Raw genomic sequence first — 19243 nt, 5'->3', positions numbered from 1 at the left:
GACCATGGCGGCCATTTTGAAGTCGGCCATTTTGTATCCAACTTTAGTTTTTTCAATGGGAAGAGGGTCATGTGACACATCAAAGTTATCGAGAATTTCGCAAGAAAAACAATGGTGTGCTTGGTTTTAACGTTACTTTATTCTTTCAAGAGTTATTTACAAGTTTCTGATAAAGATAGTGGGGCCATTCTTCATCAATGGAAACCTCAAGGCCACGGGATATCTGAAATTGCTACATGATGATGTGTTTCCCTCTTTATGCACTGAAGCTGGCATGTTCCCTGAATTTTTCTAGCAAGATGGTGCACCACCACATTATGGGTGTCAGGTCCGAGCATTCCTAGATGAACAGTTTCCTGGAAAGTGGATTGGTCGTCGTGGGCCAGTTGAATGGCCCCCTAGGTCTCCCGATCTGACCCCCTTAGACTTTTATCTTTGGGGTCATCTGAAGGCAATTGTCTATGCTGTGAAGATACGAGATGTGCAGCAACTGAAACTACGGATACTGGAAGCCTGTGCTAGCATTTCTTCTGCGGTGTTGCTATCAGTGTGTGAAGAGTGGGAGAAGAGGGTTGCATTGACAATCCAACACAATGGGCAGCACTTTGAACACATTTTATAAGTGGTCAGAAACTTGTAAATAACTCATGAAAGAATAAAGTAACGTTAAAACCAAGCACACCATTGTTTTTCTTGTGAAATTCTCGATAAGTTTGATGTGTCACATGACCCTCTTCCCATTGAAAAAACTAAAGTTGGATACAAAATGGCCGACTTCAAAATGGCCGCCATGGTCAATACCCAGCTTGAAAAGTTTCCCCCATCCTATATACTAATGTGCCACAAACAGGAAGTTAATATCACCAACCATTCCCATTTTATTTAGGTGTATCCATATAAATGGCACACCCTGTATATGAGTCTGTTAGAAAAATAAATAGTAATGCAGAGAGGGCAACAAAATTCAGTTACAAGGAATAGGGGGTGGACTAAAATATAGAGAATAATATGCTGGAGTTTTCCTTTAGTAATGGAAATACTATGATGTTCATGCTGAATGTGACACAAACTTTAAAGGAAAAGTCCAGAGAAAACTGGTACACTGTGTAATGCCTAGTGCTGGGCCTCAAGGGGCGGAGCATGACACTGGAATACAAAGAACACCAAAAAAGAAGTCATGCCCCTCCATCCAGGCATCACACAGTGTATCAGATTTTTCTGAAGTGTCATTATTATAAAACTAAGCAGAATCTGATGTAGAAGTTGTTCTCGTCTCATTCTGAAGTAAATAAATGTTTATTTTTACCTGTGCACGAGTGTGGCCATTACAAACCTTCATCTTATTGTCTGCGGATGACAGGTAACATGAAGAACACTGTATCTTACAGAGAATAGAAACCATCACCGTACCTGACAGTCTAGCTGAAGACTCGTCATTTGCTTGTCACCCTCGTCTTTGTGATATTTCCAGCCTGTAATCATACTCCACACTTCTCCTGTTTATCACCTCCCGTTGAGCTCCGACAATTTTTTGTTCATGAAAAAGAAAACAAATTGGAAACGACAGGAAAATAAGTGTGCAGGTACGCAATAGACACCGAAGAGTTTACGAAATGTGTATGTCTTACAGTTATCTGGAGCAAACCGTGCCGGTCCACGCGGATGAGGGAGAAGAGAGCGGACTTTGTGACGGGGTACCTGGGGGGCCGAGTGGTGGTGGCAGGAGGACTAGGTAAGTCTGTCGTCACATGTAGTCATGACAAGTGTGTTCTGTCAGTTATTTGTTTCCCCTCTTCTCCTCAGGACAAACCCCCCTCTCATTATCAAACTTACCTCCATTGGAATTCCAAATCACAGGACATTTGTAAGCCTTGCCCCGTTCCACCCACAATGCCCCCATAATTGTCAGCAATACCCCATTTAGGGCAACATTAGCATAAGACCTCACCCTTTTGTAGCCTGGTTTGCGGGATTGCTGGCGTCACAATAACCCCCATAAGGACAAAGCTCATCAGTACGGCTTATGTCCATTTACCCTGTTAAAACATATGGATGTCAGGCCCCCTTCACATCACGTCTATTGCACTACAGTTGACGGATATATATATATATATATATATATATATACACGTTAAACGTAGGCATTGACGGATGACCTAACGGTGGCATCCGTCACCATAGACTATAATGGTATCCGTTAAACGGATAAGTCATGATCTTTGGTCATGAGAGTTAAAAACTACCTGTTAAACGGATGCCATTATAGACTATGGATGACGGATGCCACTATTAGGTATCCATCACCCATAGACTGATATGGTATGCGTTCGACGTATACATCATGAAAAGCTGTTAAAAAGCCCATGACGTATCTGTTAAACGTATTCCTGTGACATATGCCATACAGTGGCATATACGTCACCCATGGATTCACATGTTTAAAAACGAATACCGCATGGTATACATTGGTTTTTGTGGGAACCAGCAAGGTTGGGATAGCTACAAAAACACCGAAAAAGGCCATACTTACAAATGGACACAGCTAGGTCAGAAATGCTGATGAAAGGGCGAGCAGGTGCTTTAAATAATAATAGCCACTCCCACTAGTCTTGAGGGGAGTGGTGTGTGGTGCATGGGATGTGTAGTAAGAAATAATAAATGAATAGTGTGTGTGCAAGTGTAATACTATGAGTGAAATATAGGGGGCAGTAATGAGTAAAGTGCCTCAATAGAAATAAATGGATAATGGGGTGCAAGTGAGTGAAACATGGAGGGATAGTGTGTACGTCATGAGGCACAACGTGTATAGCCAGGTAGAAGCCTATTTGTGACGCCTTGATAATTCATAGAGCGGGCTACCCTGCTTGCTATGCCAAACAACAACACACCATGCTCTCCCAGCATCAAAGACCCGGCTGTGTCCAAGAGAAGCGAATATACATAATAATGAAAAATACCTGGGGTATTGGTAATCATTTTGGCCAAAAGGACGCAAGCTCGCAATCCACGACAAGGTTGGGATAGCGTAGTCTACTACGCTATTCAATACCTGGGAAAAAAAAGGTACGCCTGGAGCCATCCCGACGTACACGCTAAACGTAGAGGAATAAATGTGATGTGAAGAGGGTCTTATAGGGGGTCTCCAGCTCGTGACAGAATATAAAGATACTCCAAACCGTGGTTCTCACTGTGCAGAACCCAGTACAGTTGACTTCAATGGGCGCCATATTATACTACATATGTGTCGGCAGCTCCATTAAATAGATTGCCCTTTCATTATCAGAGACATTTCCTACAGGGGTAAAACATAGAACTTGTACACACTTCTCTAAATTCCATGTGCTAATTTTGTGCGTTTGGTTCAGGTCTGATAAATTTGGTGCCAATCTGCTGACATAAAGCTGTCGGGAAAATGATGCTTTCTGTGCATGGGCCCGAGAACTATCAGTTTCAGATGATGGTGCCTTACTTTTTTATTTTTTTTACTGAATTTCCCTTAAGAGTTATCTCCCAACACTCATAGTGGGATGAGCCCCTGTGAATGACTCAGCGGGGTCCGGTGGCGACCGCTCTGCCTGCAGTCCTCTGTACTAAATAACTTAATTAATACTTGTCACAGATAAAAATAACAGCGTATGAGACTCAATTTACACCATTATCTCTTCACTTATCTCAAGACCCAACATATCCATTTATAACTGACTGACTGCTGTTCGTGACGCGGATTAATTACGGGTCTGTGTCTCCGATTAACATTAATGCACATTGCATGAGGACGAAATATAGACCTTATTTATCAGGACTGTCTGAAAGTAAAACTGGCCTTGTTGCCCATAGCAGCCAATCAGAGATCAGCTTTCATCTCTTACACTGCTGTAAAAATAAAGAAAGCTGCACTGTCATTGGTTGCCATGGGCAAAAAGGCCAGATTTTCTGTTAAATGAGACACTATGGCCCACACGACTGCCTTTTTTTAAGCAAGTTTAAGTAAAGGTGGTGGATGGTGTCATATTTTTTGATAGGCAAACATCTCAGGGTGTTCACATAGCTTGAATACACTTTTCCGATCTAGAAACCGCAGGGAAAATACGCACCAATGTTTTGTGTGTATTATCGGGAGGATTTTCTGCTTTGGAAATCAGCAAAGGGAAAAAAGACTTACTCACCTCTCCTGTCGCTCCCATGGCAACGCATTCTTGCTTCCCCAGTTGGTCTGTGTACAAGCGGCCTCCTCTGATTGGCTGCTACGTTCTCATGTGATGAAACATCATCACAGGAGACCACCTGTACACAGACCAGCCGGGGATCAGGGATGCGTTGCCATGGCATCGCTAGGAGAGGTGGGTAGTCTTTTTTTTTTTTTTCCAACTTTGAAAAATTATTAGTATTTTTTTTTTACTTGCAAAATTCTCAGCAAATTGGCATTTGTTGTGGAATTTGGCTTTCCTATTAAACGCATTGAGGAAATTCTGCAAAAACTAGAATTTACAGATGCCTTAAAGGGTATGTACACTTTTACAACTCTAATGTATCTTTAATTCAAGGTAAAGTAACTTTGCAAATTGTCTTGATTAATAAAAAAAACAATCTACCACTTAGTTTTTACAGCCCTGATGCAGCCCTATACCTCTCCATGGTTACAGACTACACACAAATCTTAAGTGTAGTCAGACCCTGCAGTCATGTGTTACTCGCTCACACTAGAGACCATAGAAGAGAGGCAAATAACTGCAGGATGTCTACACAAAGTTTGTTTGCAGTCTGTAAACATGGAGACACATAGGTCTGCATGGGAGCTGTATACACAATGGAGTAGAAGATTTTTAATCAAGACTATTTGAAAAGTTGCTTGATTTTTTTTAAACTAAAAGATATATTGGGGCTCTAAAATATTTGGTTGTAAAATTCTACATACCCTTTTAGATACAATGAATGCATTCTGGTTCTATTTAGAGGCGGTGAGACCAGGATATATAACCCCAAGGTTGCAGATTCGCTCTATCTTACATTTCTCACACCCACAGAAGGTCATATGTGAATTTCCAGGAGTCGAGCAAACATTATAGAGAAGAAAATTGTAACAAAACAAACAGCGTCATGAGAAATAACACATTGCACACCATGAGCGTCACGATATAATGGCTGCTCACTGCGGGGAGGATACTGTCTCGCCGGTACGGTACGATGCCTTCACATTTTTTAGAACGCAGCAAGAAATATCTTGTTAAAATCCGATGAAATCTCTCAGGGAAAGGGGAAAAAAAACCGCTTGAGTTCCAATTGATTAAATCCCATTCTTAAAGTCTAATTCCTAATAGCAGCTGCTGGATTTATTAGGGCAATGGCCCAATTTGTCTCAGCAGTCCATGCTCCAGTACACAGTCATTTGCTGCTGGAATGTGACAAAGAAAATCTGCAAATGCAATTGGCCCATGTTTTTTTTTTTGTTTTTTTTTTGCAATTTCACCGCATTGCTTTGATTTATATTTAGAAGAACACGGGATTTATTCTTTTTTTTAAAGCGCTCCTCCAGTTAATAATAATTGTCCGGAGAATCTTGGTACCTGGGGGTAGTCATTTTCTTATGTACCAGCCACCCGTGAACGCAGTGGCCAATACAACTGACGGCAGGTGCTAAACCAACCGGTCATACTACCTTCAGAAACAAACTGCAACACCCGCTCCTCCCGGCCTATCAGGCATCCGGCATACAAAGAAGAAAGTAAAGTAAGTACTATAGTAAATCACAATGGGAGGGAAGAAAACCTGGACCGCACATCCACTATAATATACTTGATCTATTGCGGATCGGCAAAATTAAAACAATGTATGAACATGAGGTTCTTAGTTTAGATTTTGATCAAACTGTATGACAATGGGTGCTGTTAGTCTCCTGGGTTGTTCCTTCTGCAGGTGCAGTGGCACTGGTTGTCATGCAATAGAGGTCGCCGTGAAGTGGCCAGAGGGCTTATACAGGTTGATCAAAATGTAATCTAAGAAACCTCATGTTCATACATTTTTCAATTTTGCCAATCCACAATAGATCAAGTATATCATATGGATGTGCGGTCCAGGTTTTCTTCTCTCCCATTGTGGAAATACTATAGTAAAGACCAACTGGGCCACCATAAGGGCCTGGTGTGTATTTCTCTCTACTTGCTCTTCCCTTGGACCAATTCCCCACCTGTTGTTTGCTAACAAGACCGTTCCCCAGTAGAGGCGACTCCTGCCCAAGTACTCGCCAATCCCAATCCCTCCAGCTGCATGGACTGCCTCTATGACAAGTATGCCTTGTCGTCAACTACCTGCTGCCAGTAAAGTAGGAGCTTGCACTGGGCGGATGATGAATTAACTATGAAGTAAGTTGCCACTTGACCAGTAGGGGGTGCTCCGCTCCCTTTTACTTGTGCACGTCGGAAATAAGTCTTCGTTAACATCTGCGCGAGGGCTCCGTTCCTACGTTCCATCTGAGCTTTCCATCGGAACGGAGCCCTGACAGACACAAACAGAAACCATATTTTACGTTTGGGTCTGTCAGGGCTCCCTTCCGACGGAACATCGGAAGGGAACCCTAGTGCAGATGTGAACGAAGCCTTATTGAGTTAAAAATTCCTAACCCTGCACACAGGCCCAGCTGCAATAAGGTTTGTTGACCCTGTTACAATGTTCTGTTAACCATTTCCTTTTCAGGTGGTGCAGCTTAGACGCGACTCTGAGCAGATGCCCAGTATAGCTTGCAGCTCCTATACCCCAATGCAAAAAGCTGGGCCCATTTTCTTATACAGGTAAAACATATGGCCACGTGGTGGTGGGAATGAGAGTTGTTGGGCAACCTGAGGGATGCCATGACCGTTCTTCTAGAGCCCCTCTTACATATCTTAGTAATCTACACCCTTCATCCTCTCTCTTCTTCTCCATGTCCTCTGTCTTTGCTACTTCTGTTACATTAAAAAGAGAACCTATAACCAGAGCAAACCCTAGAATAGCCAAACTACTGGGGGCACCAATTGCCCAATGAAAATTTTTCTCAAAGTCTCAGTCAGGGGCTGCACAATAGGTTGTCCCATATTCTTCTTCCTCTCTGTGTGCCCTTCCCTCTATCCAGAGAAGGGTCACATGACGCAGTTCAGACTCCTTAGAAACAGGAAGTGCCCTTTTTCAAAAAGTTGGGTGCGAGGCTAACTTTTTTTCTCCCCTACTGGCACTTCGAGGAATGTTTTAATGGGTGCACTCCTATTAGTTCAGCTTTGATCATCATACAGACCCCCAAACTTGACTAAGCTTGTCCTGATAATTTCCATTAAGTTTCATATAGAAGCAAGTTAATGTGTGGAATAGAGGGAAATAAGATATAATAATAATATAATAATAATAATAATAATAATAATAATAATAATAATAATATAATTGAAGCCTAATCTAAGCAGATGAGACAGTCCTAATACCTCTCATTTTAAATGCACAATAGTGAACAATGAAGTTCCTAGTAGTAAGGGGTTAATTGTCAATTTCTAGGACTGATTTGCAGCTCAGGGCTCATTAGACCCAGGATCCAACCCTGCAGATTTACCACGCCACAAGGGTGAAGCCAGTAATTGACACAACCCCTCTCTGAATCCTTAAAATGACTTTCACATTTTTTTGTTGAATATTTTTCCGGTTTCCTGCAACCGCTAATGACTTATTCACACTGAAACTTGGGGTCAATCTCAAGACAATCGGTGTATTCTTAAGACAACTGCGCCTATTTATATCCCACGTAGATACATTACTTAAAGTCTTCCCACCTTCTCTAGGAAAAACTGCATTCCCTGTGCCTCACGCCACTCAAATCTATGAATTCAGGGATGAATATTCTGCACCACCATGCAATATTAACAAGGTTTCAGGACGCTAAGGGGTGTTATTTGGCGGGGGTCTTCACAGTGCTTTTGCTGTCCCTGAGATCAGGGGCTACATGGAGGGGACCTTCTTTTCCTGACTAATAAAATAGCAGATCGCAGTAAAAAAAAAAAGTCACTCCTTGAGCCTGAGAAGTCATTATTAAGTACGGAAAACCCCCTGTTGGGCCAATTTCACGTGAGCACAATACTGACGCATTTTTGTGCCCGTTTTACTGCCTCAAATCCCAGCCTGACCAGCAAGAGTGACGGCTCCTTGCCCCAGCATTCACTCTGCCACGAGTGGCTCGGCGCAGGCAGACGTGATGTTGTGACGTCATCGCGCCTGTCGGCGCCGAGTCACTCATAGCACAGACCGGAGGAGAAGGATCCTCCACCCGTCGTGGGAACGGGGATAGGTAAGTAATTATGTTATTATTTTTCATTAGGCACATATGGGGGCATCATACTGGGTATGGGGGGCTGATATGGTGGCAGCTATGGGAGCATTTTACTGTATGGGACAGCTAAGGGCCTTATACTGTATGGGAGGCTTTATAATGTATGGGGGGGCATTATATTGTGGGGCAGCTATGAGGAGCATTATACTTTGGGGGCAGCTATGGGGGGCATTATAATGTGAGGGGGCAGCTATGGGGAGCAATTTATTGTATGGGGCAGCCATGGGGAGCATAATACTGTGTGGGGGCAGCTATGGGGAGCATTATACTATGGGGGCATTATACTGTGTAGGGGAAGCTATGGGGTGCATTATACCGTGATGGCAGCTATGAGGGCATTATACTGTGTAGGGGAAGCTATGGGGTGCATTATACCGTGATGGCAGCTATGGGGGCATTATACTGTGTAGGGGAAGCTATGGGGTGCATTATACCGTGATGGCAGCTATGGGGGCATTATACTGTGGGGGCATCCATGGGGACTGTTGGGCAAGGCGGCTGGTCATAGGTGCGGGCAGGGGTCTGGTGGGGTTGAGAACGGGGGAACAAGCTAAATTCTTGCACCAGGGCCCATGAACCTTTAGCTACGCCCCTGCTGCTATTTGTTGTGGATTTTACCTCCCATTGAAATTGAATTCAATAGGGAAAACCCGCAACAAATAAGCAGCGTTTACGCAAATACATTTGACATGCTGCGGAATAAAATTCTGCACCGCAGGTCAATTTCTGAGCGGTTGTTCCGCTCATCATTTACGCAGCGTGTGGATGAGACTTGTTTTATCTCATCCACTTTGCTGCTACTGTATTATGCTGCCGATTTTCCGCAGCATACTACAGGTATTATAATACAAGTATACGCCGTATTTATGCAATGTGTAAACTGACTCTAACCCCCACCCCGCCCCACCGGTCCCTGGAAAAATTTTCTTGCATCAAACTGGTCCTCGGTGCAAAAAAGGTTGGGGACCACTGATCTAGCACACAAAAAAATGGTGACAGCGCACTGCGAACACCAATGTCACCTAAACCACTAAATATAAATAAATATGCATTACTGCTAAATCTACTTACAATAGGGAGGTTCTTAGCGCACATTTTGATCAAATTGTGTGAGCCCACCTGCCATGACAAGGAACCAGCATTAGGCCTTTTTCACACGGACGTGTCCGTTTTGCGCGTGCAAAAGGTCCGTGTGTCATCATATGGTGCGCGGCTACGTGATTTTCGCGCAGCCGGCATCATTATGACACTCTAGAATTGCTTCCGTGTGCCGAGCGCGATTTGCACGCACCCACTGACTTCAATAGGTGCGTGCAGTGCGAAACACAGGCAAATATAGGACGTCATAAGTTTCACGCAGCGCACATACGCTGCGTGAAATTCACTGACGTCTGAACGGCCCCATTCATTAACAGAGGTCCGTGCGACACGCGTGATTTCCACGCGCGTAGCACGGACGTATTATACGTTCGTATGAATAAGGCCCTAAACTAATTAAGATTAAACTATCATCCTATCTATCTATCTATCTATCTATCTATCTATCCATCTATCCATCTATCTATCTATCTATCCATCTATCTATCTATCTATCTATCTATCTATCTATCTATCTATCTATCTATCTATCTATCTATCTTATCTATCTATCTATCTATCTATCTATCTATCTATCTATCTATCTATCTATCTATCTATCTATCTATCTATCTATCTATCTATCTATCTATCTATCTATCTATCTCTCTTCTATCTATCTATCTCATATCTATCTCATATCTATCTATCTATCCCATATCTATCTATCTATCTATCTATCTATCTATCTATCTATCTATCTATCTATCTATCTATCTATCTATCTATCTATCTATCTTATCTATCTATCTATCTATCTATCTATCATTAATTTATTTATTTTTGAAACTTCTTTTTATTGAATTTTTTTTCCAAAAAAATAAGTTAGTGGGGAAAACAGAAGGAAAGAAGGGAGGGGGAACAATGTAATACAATCAGCAGTCCAGAGGATCAGTTAGATGTCCTGGAAACACAAATGAAACCTCATCAAGAGATTAACTTAACTGGTCAAGCAGGATAAGTAGATGGGGGGGGGGGGGTGCGGGGAAGGGAGAGAAGGGGGGGGGGGAGAAAATGAAATAACTTTCAATTTTTTTAGCTCGCTGTGCTTATGAAGAAAACAATGCGGATGCAACACTCACATTAGTTTTAAATTGTAAGCAATTCCCCACCCCATTGAATTTGAGAAATAGAAGCATAAATCAGGGAGGGAGGAACCAGCCCACCGCACACATCCACCCCAACAGAACCCATCGTATCTATGCGGGGGACAGGGGAGTAATAGGAAGGACATGAAGAAGAAGCATGGCTCTCGCCCACACCAGAAAACCACCAGTATCCTGACCGTATCTTACACGGGTGCTTTCCCCAGGAGCATCTGTTCGTGGAACCAGACCGTTGGTTCAAAGCATTTCCTTATTTGTATTTGGATGTTTTGCGGGAGTAATGCAATGAATGTTTCAAAAAACTGTTGGACCTGTAATTCCTTATGAAGAGAGGCCTCCACCCAGTCCATTTTCAAGAGATAGGACAATTTATCCAAGAATAATTTGAAAGGTGGGGGCTGATTAGCAAGCCTAATTATTTTTTTTATTTGCTTATTTAGTGAGGCTCACAAATTAAATTCCCTATCTGTATATTTTTGTAGTCTGGGGGGAAACCGGAATGCCCGGAGCAAACCCATCCAAACATGAGGAGAACATACAAACTCCATACAGATGTTGTCCTTGGTCGGTTTCAAACCCTCGGCCCCAGTATTTGTTTGTTTCTTTCTTTGTCTTTTTTTCTTTCTCCTTTTTTTTTTTCTTTCTTTCTTTCTTTCTTTCTTTCTTTCTTTCTTTCTTTCTTTCTTTCTTTCTTTCTTTCTTTCTTTCTTTCTTTCTTTCTTTCTTTCTCTCTCTCTTTCTTTCTTTCTTGCTTTCTCTCTCTTTCTCTCTTTCTCTCGTTCTTTCTTTCTCTCGTTCTTTCTTTCTTTCTCTCTTTCTTTCTTTCTTTCTTTCTTTCTTTCTTTCTTTCTTTCTTTCTTTCTTTCTTTCTTTCTTTCTTTCTTTCTTTCTTTCTTTCTTTCTCTCTTTCTTTCTTTCTCTCTCTCTTTTTCTTTCTCTCTCTCTCTTTCTTTTTCTCTCTCTCTCTCTCGTCTATCTATCTTTGTCATATCTATATCTGTCTATCATGCTGCGTGTTCCCCACACCACAGGTGCCTGTACTAATGCCATGGTGTGATGGCGGTAGTGATTCAGTCGCCTCCCTCGGAATGATCCCAGGAATTATTATGTGTAAAGGTTAGTTCTGTCACACAGAAGCCGGAATGTGGGCCAAGACTGCAGGAGATAAGGAGTAGGAGGCTGCTGCTTGATATGTGCAGCTGTAGGTAGACATGTATTATTTATTAGCACCACGCACACTCTTATTTTTCTACACAGTGCACAAGAATAAAATTATGGAAACAGTTTTCAATTTTGTCAATTTTATTACATATGTCATGACCTGGACATAATGTATTTAAACTTTCCTGGCCAAAAACATGAATGAAATAGGATTATTGTATAATGAGGACTGGTCCTATACATTTCCATGGCAACGGTGATTGTAAAGGAAGCTGCGGGAAGGTGGAAGCGGACTCCATTCTATACACATAAAGCCTGACCTTTCATATACAATGACGACGATCTCCAGAGCTCTCGCTATGAAGGACGGTTCACTCATCACAAATGCCTTTTGATGCTCAAATTACCGAATGTCGCTCAGATGACAGATTGAAATATTCTTTTCATTTCATCAGCTGAGTTTCTGGCTTGCGAATTACTAAAGGAAGGAGATCAACCTATCTGTCATCCTGATGTTACAAGCTTGATAATAAGATGATGACATCATTTTTGCACTGCCTTGTAGTTGAAATATAGGATCTGACAGGTGCCATTAAGTGAAACTCCATCCTAGAGCAACTTTAAATGTAATGTAGGGAATAGAATTTAAAAAATTGCCTAAAAAAAAATATTGGAACCACTGGGTTCCATTGGCAGAATAGAGGGGACATACCTGGCAACAGTCCCGCAAACCAGACCACAAAAGGGGCATACTGTGTTCTAATTGGTCTTAAATTGGGCCAATTGGGTCCTGTTCTTAGTAGAGACTTAACATTTCCCACAAAAACATTAGGAAATTGCTTTTAGTTCCATCCCCTAATATAATATTAAATAGATTTCCCAGATTTATGTAAATAATGCTTAATCATTCTATAATAAAAAGTTCTGCAGCTTTGCAATATACCTTGTGATTCAATTGTTGACTATTTTCAAGATGTATGCTTGCTGTAAGTGACAGAAATGATTATGGAGTAATATAATAATATTATAATATATCTTGTTGGGATAGTGGCATCTTCCTCACCTTCCAGGCACCTGCAGTCCCCACTTTTCCTGCCTTTGCATCAAACAAATCCATCTAGAGTAATATAGTAAATAGAAAACAGGGAGAAGGGGAAAGGAGGGATATGCAGCTGCAGAACTTTCCATTGTGTGAATGTGAGAGGGGAGGGGGAAACATAAAAGTTTGTGGGCCCATACTGTACCTTCTTATGCCTTACATAAACCTTGTCATGCTTCATTCGATTCAGTATTAAAGAGATATTCTTCCCTAAAAACATTTCTACAGAGCACTATACATCCATTGTGCTCTGTGTGCCCGCGGTACAGGCGTAACGCACATGTCTCTGCCATGTGCATGAGGCATTAAGAAAACCAGAAAACTCCTTTAAAGTGGCTTCAAACTGGATCTTCACTTTAATGCTCTTGTAGGGTTTGATTATGAATTTATACATGATCTTCTGCCTGCACTCAGCTCTTTCATGTATATTGCAGGAGACCGGGGTATGCAACTCTCTGCTAATCCTCAAGACTAGCTATACTACAGTGAAGCTCACAGCACCCTTGGTTGTCCATACGAGATAATAATTCTGCAAAGACTAATGAGAATTGTGCCACGTCATGAACATCGTAAGGGAATCTGCGGGTATTCAGAAACCGCAATCAGTCGGAAACCATGAGGCGCATTTATCAAATGAAAGAGTCATTGGTCTTCGGCACTCTGTTCATTTTTATATAAACCGGAATCTCTAAGGATCATGGCACTTTTTATGTTCAATCAGTCTTATTGAAGAAATTGTTTCCGATCAATGCATTTTTACAAGTAATCCTACATGTATATTACTTTAAAAGTGAATAAAATATTACTCAGAGTTGAGCTTTGAGCAAAAGAGGAAGCTCATAGAGTTTTTCCCATCTCCTTTCGGGGGGGGGGGGGGGGGGGGGGGTATGGGCCGGTGTAGAGTTCCTCTCATCCATGGGCTTCACAATGTTAGAAAACAAGTAAAGGGGAGATACATGACTAAGGTTTGTGCCACCTTTCTCTTCTACAAAGAATGAGTAGAGAAAGCTCACAAGAACTTGGTCTTCCTATCCAAAGATGGGGGATGTGGTGAAGGAAACCAGAAACAGGAGAGAGGGTCCTCATTTTGAGGCCAGCATCACAAACACAGTTTTGATGCAATTTTTTGCTCAGTTTTTCGTGCGAAAGCCTGAAGTGGACCCAAAAGGAAGGAAGGATATAAAAAAAAGACTGACGCTTCATTATTTTGTGTTCACTTCTGTGTTTGACAAAAAAACGAAGCCAAAGACTTAATCAAAACTGCGTGTGTGATCCTGGCCTAAAGAGTTCATCCAGGATTAGGAAAACACGGCTGCTTTCTTTAAAAAACAATGCCCCACCTGTCCACCATATGTATTGCAGCTCAGCCCCATTCACTTTAATCGAGCTGAACTGCAGTTCAAGACACATCCTATGGATTAGATGTCGGGCTGTTTCTGGAGAAAAAAAAACCAGCCAGTTTTTCTAATTCTGAACAACCCCTTTAGTGTACGTTCTTGACTCAGAACCTGAGAGTTGTACTGATTGTGATTCAAGGTCTTCAGAAATGTCAACATAAAACCATCACGTTATCAACAGTTGAATTCGTGGAACACTTTCCGTAAGATCTAAATGAAATATCGTACGTGTGTTCTTGTTCCAACAGGTAATCAACCTTCCCCCTTGAGCTCAGTTGAAGGCTTCAACATGGTTAAAAAAAGATGGGAATTTTTGCCCTCCATGCCAACAGGAAGATGTTCATGTTCAAGCATTCAGTCCAACAACATGCTCTTCGTCATTGGTGGTGTAGCACAGGTACCCAGCAGTGCTGTGGAAGCTCTGTGTGTCTTGGAGGACATATGAGAAGAATCTTAAAAAACTAATAAAAACTCAACCAACAATGTTGGTAGTGGAAAGTGCCTGATCATCTCTTGTCAAGCAGATTGAAGACCTCCAGGGTTAGATCATCTGTTGTTCTTCAGTCGAAGATAATTTGATTGACAGAAGATGGATAAAGACCAAGGAGAATTATCTCTTGATGATCCCAGGACATTATCGGTCTTGGTCACCTCAAGACCGAGTATCTGAGTAGCACAGTTGCGTAAAACCAACTGAGTATTATTCTAGGAGTATAATAGAAAGATGTATCCATACTGACTTACACATCTGGATGATGATACGAAAAGATAAAGTAGACCAAAAACAAGGTAGTAGAAAGTAATATTGACTAGTATGATTGACAATCCTACTTGTAATAATTCAAAAAGTTGTCCATTGTCGTTAAGATTGAATGTGATTAAAAGCCAAGCCGGATTATTACTGTTTGTTCTGGACAACATGTGACACTTTATAAGGGATTTATTTTTTATTAAGATGTTTTGTTTTCTGTTTTCAACACACAGTTGTCTTAAAAATTATTCAGTGTATACATAAACTATATGATAAAAAGTTGCAGCAAAAGACCAGCTGGTGCCCCGTTATTTCATTGTTGAGGGTGGGTAACCTGGAACCGTAAGGACCAGTTCACACGTTGCGGGAATACTGCAGCAAATACAGTATCAGCAAAGGGGATAAGATAAAACAAATCTCATCCACACGCTGTGTAAATACTGAACGGAAAAAATGCTCAGAAATTGACCTGCGGTGCGGAATTTTATTCCGCGGCATGTCAATTGTGTTTGCGTAATCGCTGCATATTTGCTGCAGGTTTTCCCCATGGAATTCAATGGGAGATAAAAACGGCAACAATTAGCAGTATTTGCGTTTTTTGCGTCGTGTTCGCAGCAATCCTGCCGCAAAAAAAACAAAACAAAAAAATCTTATACTTACCCAGAAGTCTGTGTTCCTCCGTCCAGCACAGCCTCCTGAGATGACGTTTCATCCCATGTGTCCGCTGCAGCCAATCACAGGCTGTATCAGCGGTCTCATTGGATAAAACGTCACCACAGTTTGATGCGTTTTTTTGGCCGGAATTTTTACGTAGCGTATCCGCCCCATGTAAACTCAGCCTAAGAATGGGCATGAGGAAGGCTGGAGCTTGATATTGGAGCCATAACTCCACTACACACTTTAAATCAACATAAAAAATTTGAAGATCTTTGAGTTGCACTGTGTCTTAAGCTCTACACATATATGATATGGCTGCCCTGGGGACTGAAATGATTCTTATACTCCCTAAAGTCTTCACTTGGTGGGGGAGAGGTCTGTTGTGGGGTTGTCCCATCTACTAGGCCCCATGACATAATATGCCACTAATGACCTACTTTATTTATACGGGAGTAACAACATTGGGGGCCCATAGCAAAACATTGAAGTTGTGAACATTTGCAACTTCCATGAGGAACCTGGGCTCCATAGCTACTGATAGTTATGCCCTTGGACCACACGTGTCCGGGAGAGTCCATTTCTTTTACCCTTACTAAAAAGAGGTGGAGATCTCCCCCATCTAATGGGTGCTTATTGCTGTGCCCGCTTTCCTGGTTGCTATGCCCTTTAGACCATAGAGTCCAGTTATTTTTCTTGTGGCCACCTCACATAGCAGGTTTTCCAGCCTAACCATAAGTCTCCTTCCATAGTATTTCCATCTTTGCTGCAGTCCGCAGAATATATTCGGCAGCAGAGGTTATTTCTGACTGTCCCTGTGGGTTACATAGACTAAAGTCATTCTGTTTTTACAGTCCTAGAGTGAAAATAGCAGCAGGCAATCTGAAGTGTTAGGAGAAAACATTGAGTGAGGTGACAGCCTTGTCCTATCTCATTGCCCGATTCTAGCCATGCAGCGAATTGTTTTGAGTGCCCGTCACGTTTTGCCATTGGGAATCTGTGATTTTTTTGTCACGTGATCATGTTTCCACCAGTATTTTTTTTTTCTCTATTTTCTTTTTGTTTAAGTTTTATGCATCATAAAATAGGAGAAATATATCGTAAGTTCTTACCTGAAACCACCCTGCACCTCATCCATCAACGAATTAGAATATAAGTGGTCTTGTCGCCCTCAGCAGTCAATCCATGTTCAACTTTCATCTTCTGACCTGCACTGGAAGTGTGGACTCCACTTTTCCAGGGTTAAAAGAATTAAAAGTTCCTGGCCAAGATATTCTACAAGGGTGTAACATACAGGAGAACTATTATATTAAGACATGCTATAGTAAAATAATAACTGACTACTGCTTTAGGGTATGTTCACACAGAGGTTTTTTTGGCGCAGAAACACCTAACAGGGAAAAACGCTTGCAGGAAAAAGAAGCGTCATGCCTATCTCCAGGTGTTTCCGTCTCTGACCTTCCATTGACATCAATGGGAGGCAGAGAAAGCAATTTTCACTGGGTTGTTTGCCCGCTGCACTCAATGGCCGCGGCCGAAAAACACCACAAACAACGAGGCAAAGAAAGTACAGGCAGGTCAAAATCTGCCTGCAAAAAACTCTGTGTGAACTAAGCCTTATTATCCCAATTGTTTACACTGCTGAGCAGCCTAGTGTGGGTGGGACTTGGGCGTGATTGGTAGTTCTGCTTTGATAGTATAAACACTCTTTTTCCACAGTCCCATGTTAGATTACTCCACATGTGACCGACATTAAAAAATCCTTATACACATACTCCTAATAGGTGCCAGATTATCAGATGATCATTGGTAGAGAATCCTTTGGGATAAAGTCCAATGTTTACACTAATTATGATGCTATAACTTTCTGCATTCTGGTCTTGTGGAATTAAGGGCTAAACTGATCATTTATGCATTAGGGCAGTGATCAAAAACCCACGGCCTTTTATTCATTTTAACACTCATTAAATTTTAAATACTTCTCCACTTTGGACAATCTCTACTTGTTAGGCGGGTCCCTTGTCAATAAGCTGATCACTCCTGCTGGGAACCCCAGCGATCAGCATTTGTTGGGAAATCTGGCAGTAAGTGTCCAATTTCCCTGCAGCGCCACCACAGGGGAAATTAAGCATTACACAGTGCTCACACATACACCGGACTGTTCCTCCAGAGCGGGAATTGCTCTTTGTACCCATTCTCTTCTCTGGCCAAGAGATGAGTATCTTAAATGTAGGACCCCACTCTTTTAACTTAGAATTCCCTAAGGGTATGTGAAAATAGGTTTTCTAAACCAGATAACCCCTTTAAGTGCAGAAATGCAAGTGATTATTGTTTCACCAATGCTATTTATTAACCCTAACTAAGCTTATCATGGCTACAGTGGTTGGTAAGGGGCCCATGATCTTTAATATCCAGTGGCCCAAATCACTCTCTATTTTTCCTCTGTAGTCCACCTGTTTCATACATTGGTTTCTGGAAATATTTTTAGCCTTCCAATGCCCTGCACACAAATATTAATATATAGATTAAAATCCCATAAATCCCCTGTCATCTCAGCACCATACAAGCTCAATACATGCATTCACTCTTTTGTAAATTGACATTGGGATCCGTGGCCTTATTCTGACGGCTAATCTCTGTTATTTGTGCACAGGTGACCAGTACTTATTGCAATCCCATGACTAATACTTGCGTTTTCTGCACTTATTGCAGCTTGTCGGAACGCCGGAACAAATCCATTTTTATAAGCAATAATACCTGACAGGGCAGAGCCGCACAACAGTGATTACTAGGACAGTGAGATTTAGAGGTAGGAGGGTGAAGGGCCTCGCGTTCCTCCCTTGTACTCAATTAAATTGGAATTATTTTTGACAAATGGATCTGGACAAATAATAAGTGACATTTTTAGACCCCTGAGATGATCATGAAATATATGTTTACACATTTGGTCGGGAAGCCAAATCACGAACAGTACACAGATATGCATCCGTATGCTGTGCGTGGTTTTCACGCACCCATTGACATTGACCAATATAGGACATGCAGTGAGTTTCACGCAACGGACTCTCGCCGCATGAAAAATCCTGCATGTGTGAATGCCCCCAAAGGTTCACAATAAGGGGCCAACCTGAGCGGGACTTTTCCTCTCCATGGGCTTTAGGGCGGATTCACACGAACGTGAATTGCGTCCGTGCAGGCCGCGTGGTTTTCACGCGGCTCGCATGGACCAATACAAATCTATGGGGCAGTACAGACAGTCTGTGCTTTTTGCACAGCGTTTGTCCGCTGCGTAAAAAGCGCGACATGTTCAATATCTCGGCGTATTTCGCGCATCACGCACCCATTGAAGTCAATGGGTGCGTGAAAACCACGCAGGTCGCACGGAAGCACTTCCGCGCGAACTGCCTGTTTCGCGCAACAGCTGTCAAAAGGATGAATGTAAACCGAAAAGCACCACGTGCTTTTCTGTTTACAAACATCCAAATGGCGTGTCATAATGATGGCGGCTGCGCGAAAAGCACGCAGCCGCGCATCATACGCTGCTGCCACACGGAGCAGGTAAGTGGCTTTTGCGCATGCAAAATGCCGCGTGTTTTG

At 42.1% G+C, this 19243-nt stretch overlaps 2 protein-coding genes across 4 annotated transcripts in view; both read left to right on the top strand.

The window, feature by feature from the left end:
• KLHDC8B (kelch domain containing 8B) overlaps nt 1–15273 on the top strand; it is a 71581-nt gene extending 56308 nt beyond the window's left edge. For all 3 annotated transcript variants that reach the window (XM_075831703.1, XM_075831702.1, XM_075831701.1), the window contains 2 exons: nt 1631–1732; nt 14490–15273. In XM_075831703.1, the coding sequence (XP_075687818.1) occupies nt 1631–1732; nt 14490–14686 (299 nt within the window). In that variant the 3' untranslated portion in view covers nt 14687–15273. The remainder of the gene's footprint in view (nt 1–1630; nt 1733–14489) is intronic.
• Nucleotides 1–19243, top strand: part of PRRT3 (proline rich transmembrane protein 3) — a 296142-nt gene that overhangs the window by 47158 nt on the left and 229741 nt on the right. The gene's annotated exons all lie outside the window — the stretch shown is intronic.

The sequence above is a fragment of the Rhinoderma darwinii genome, chromosome 7 (genome assembly GCF_050947455.1).
Source record: "Rhinoderma darwinii isolate aRhiDar2 chromosome 7, aRhiDar2.hap1, whole genome shotgun sequence".
NCBI classification, from domain to species: domain Eukaryota; kingdom Metazoa; phylum Chordata; class Amphibia; order Anura; family Rhinodermatidae; genus Rhinoderma; species Rhinoderma darwinii.
The sequence above is the reverse complement of the archived record's forward strand: the minus strand, read 5'-3'. Positions and strand labels throughout refer to the sequence as shown.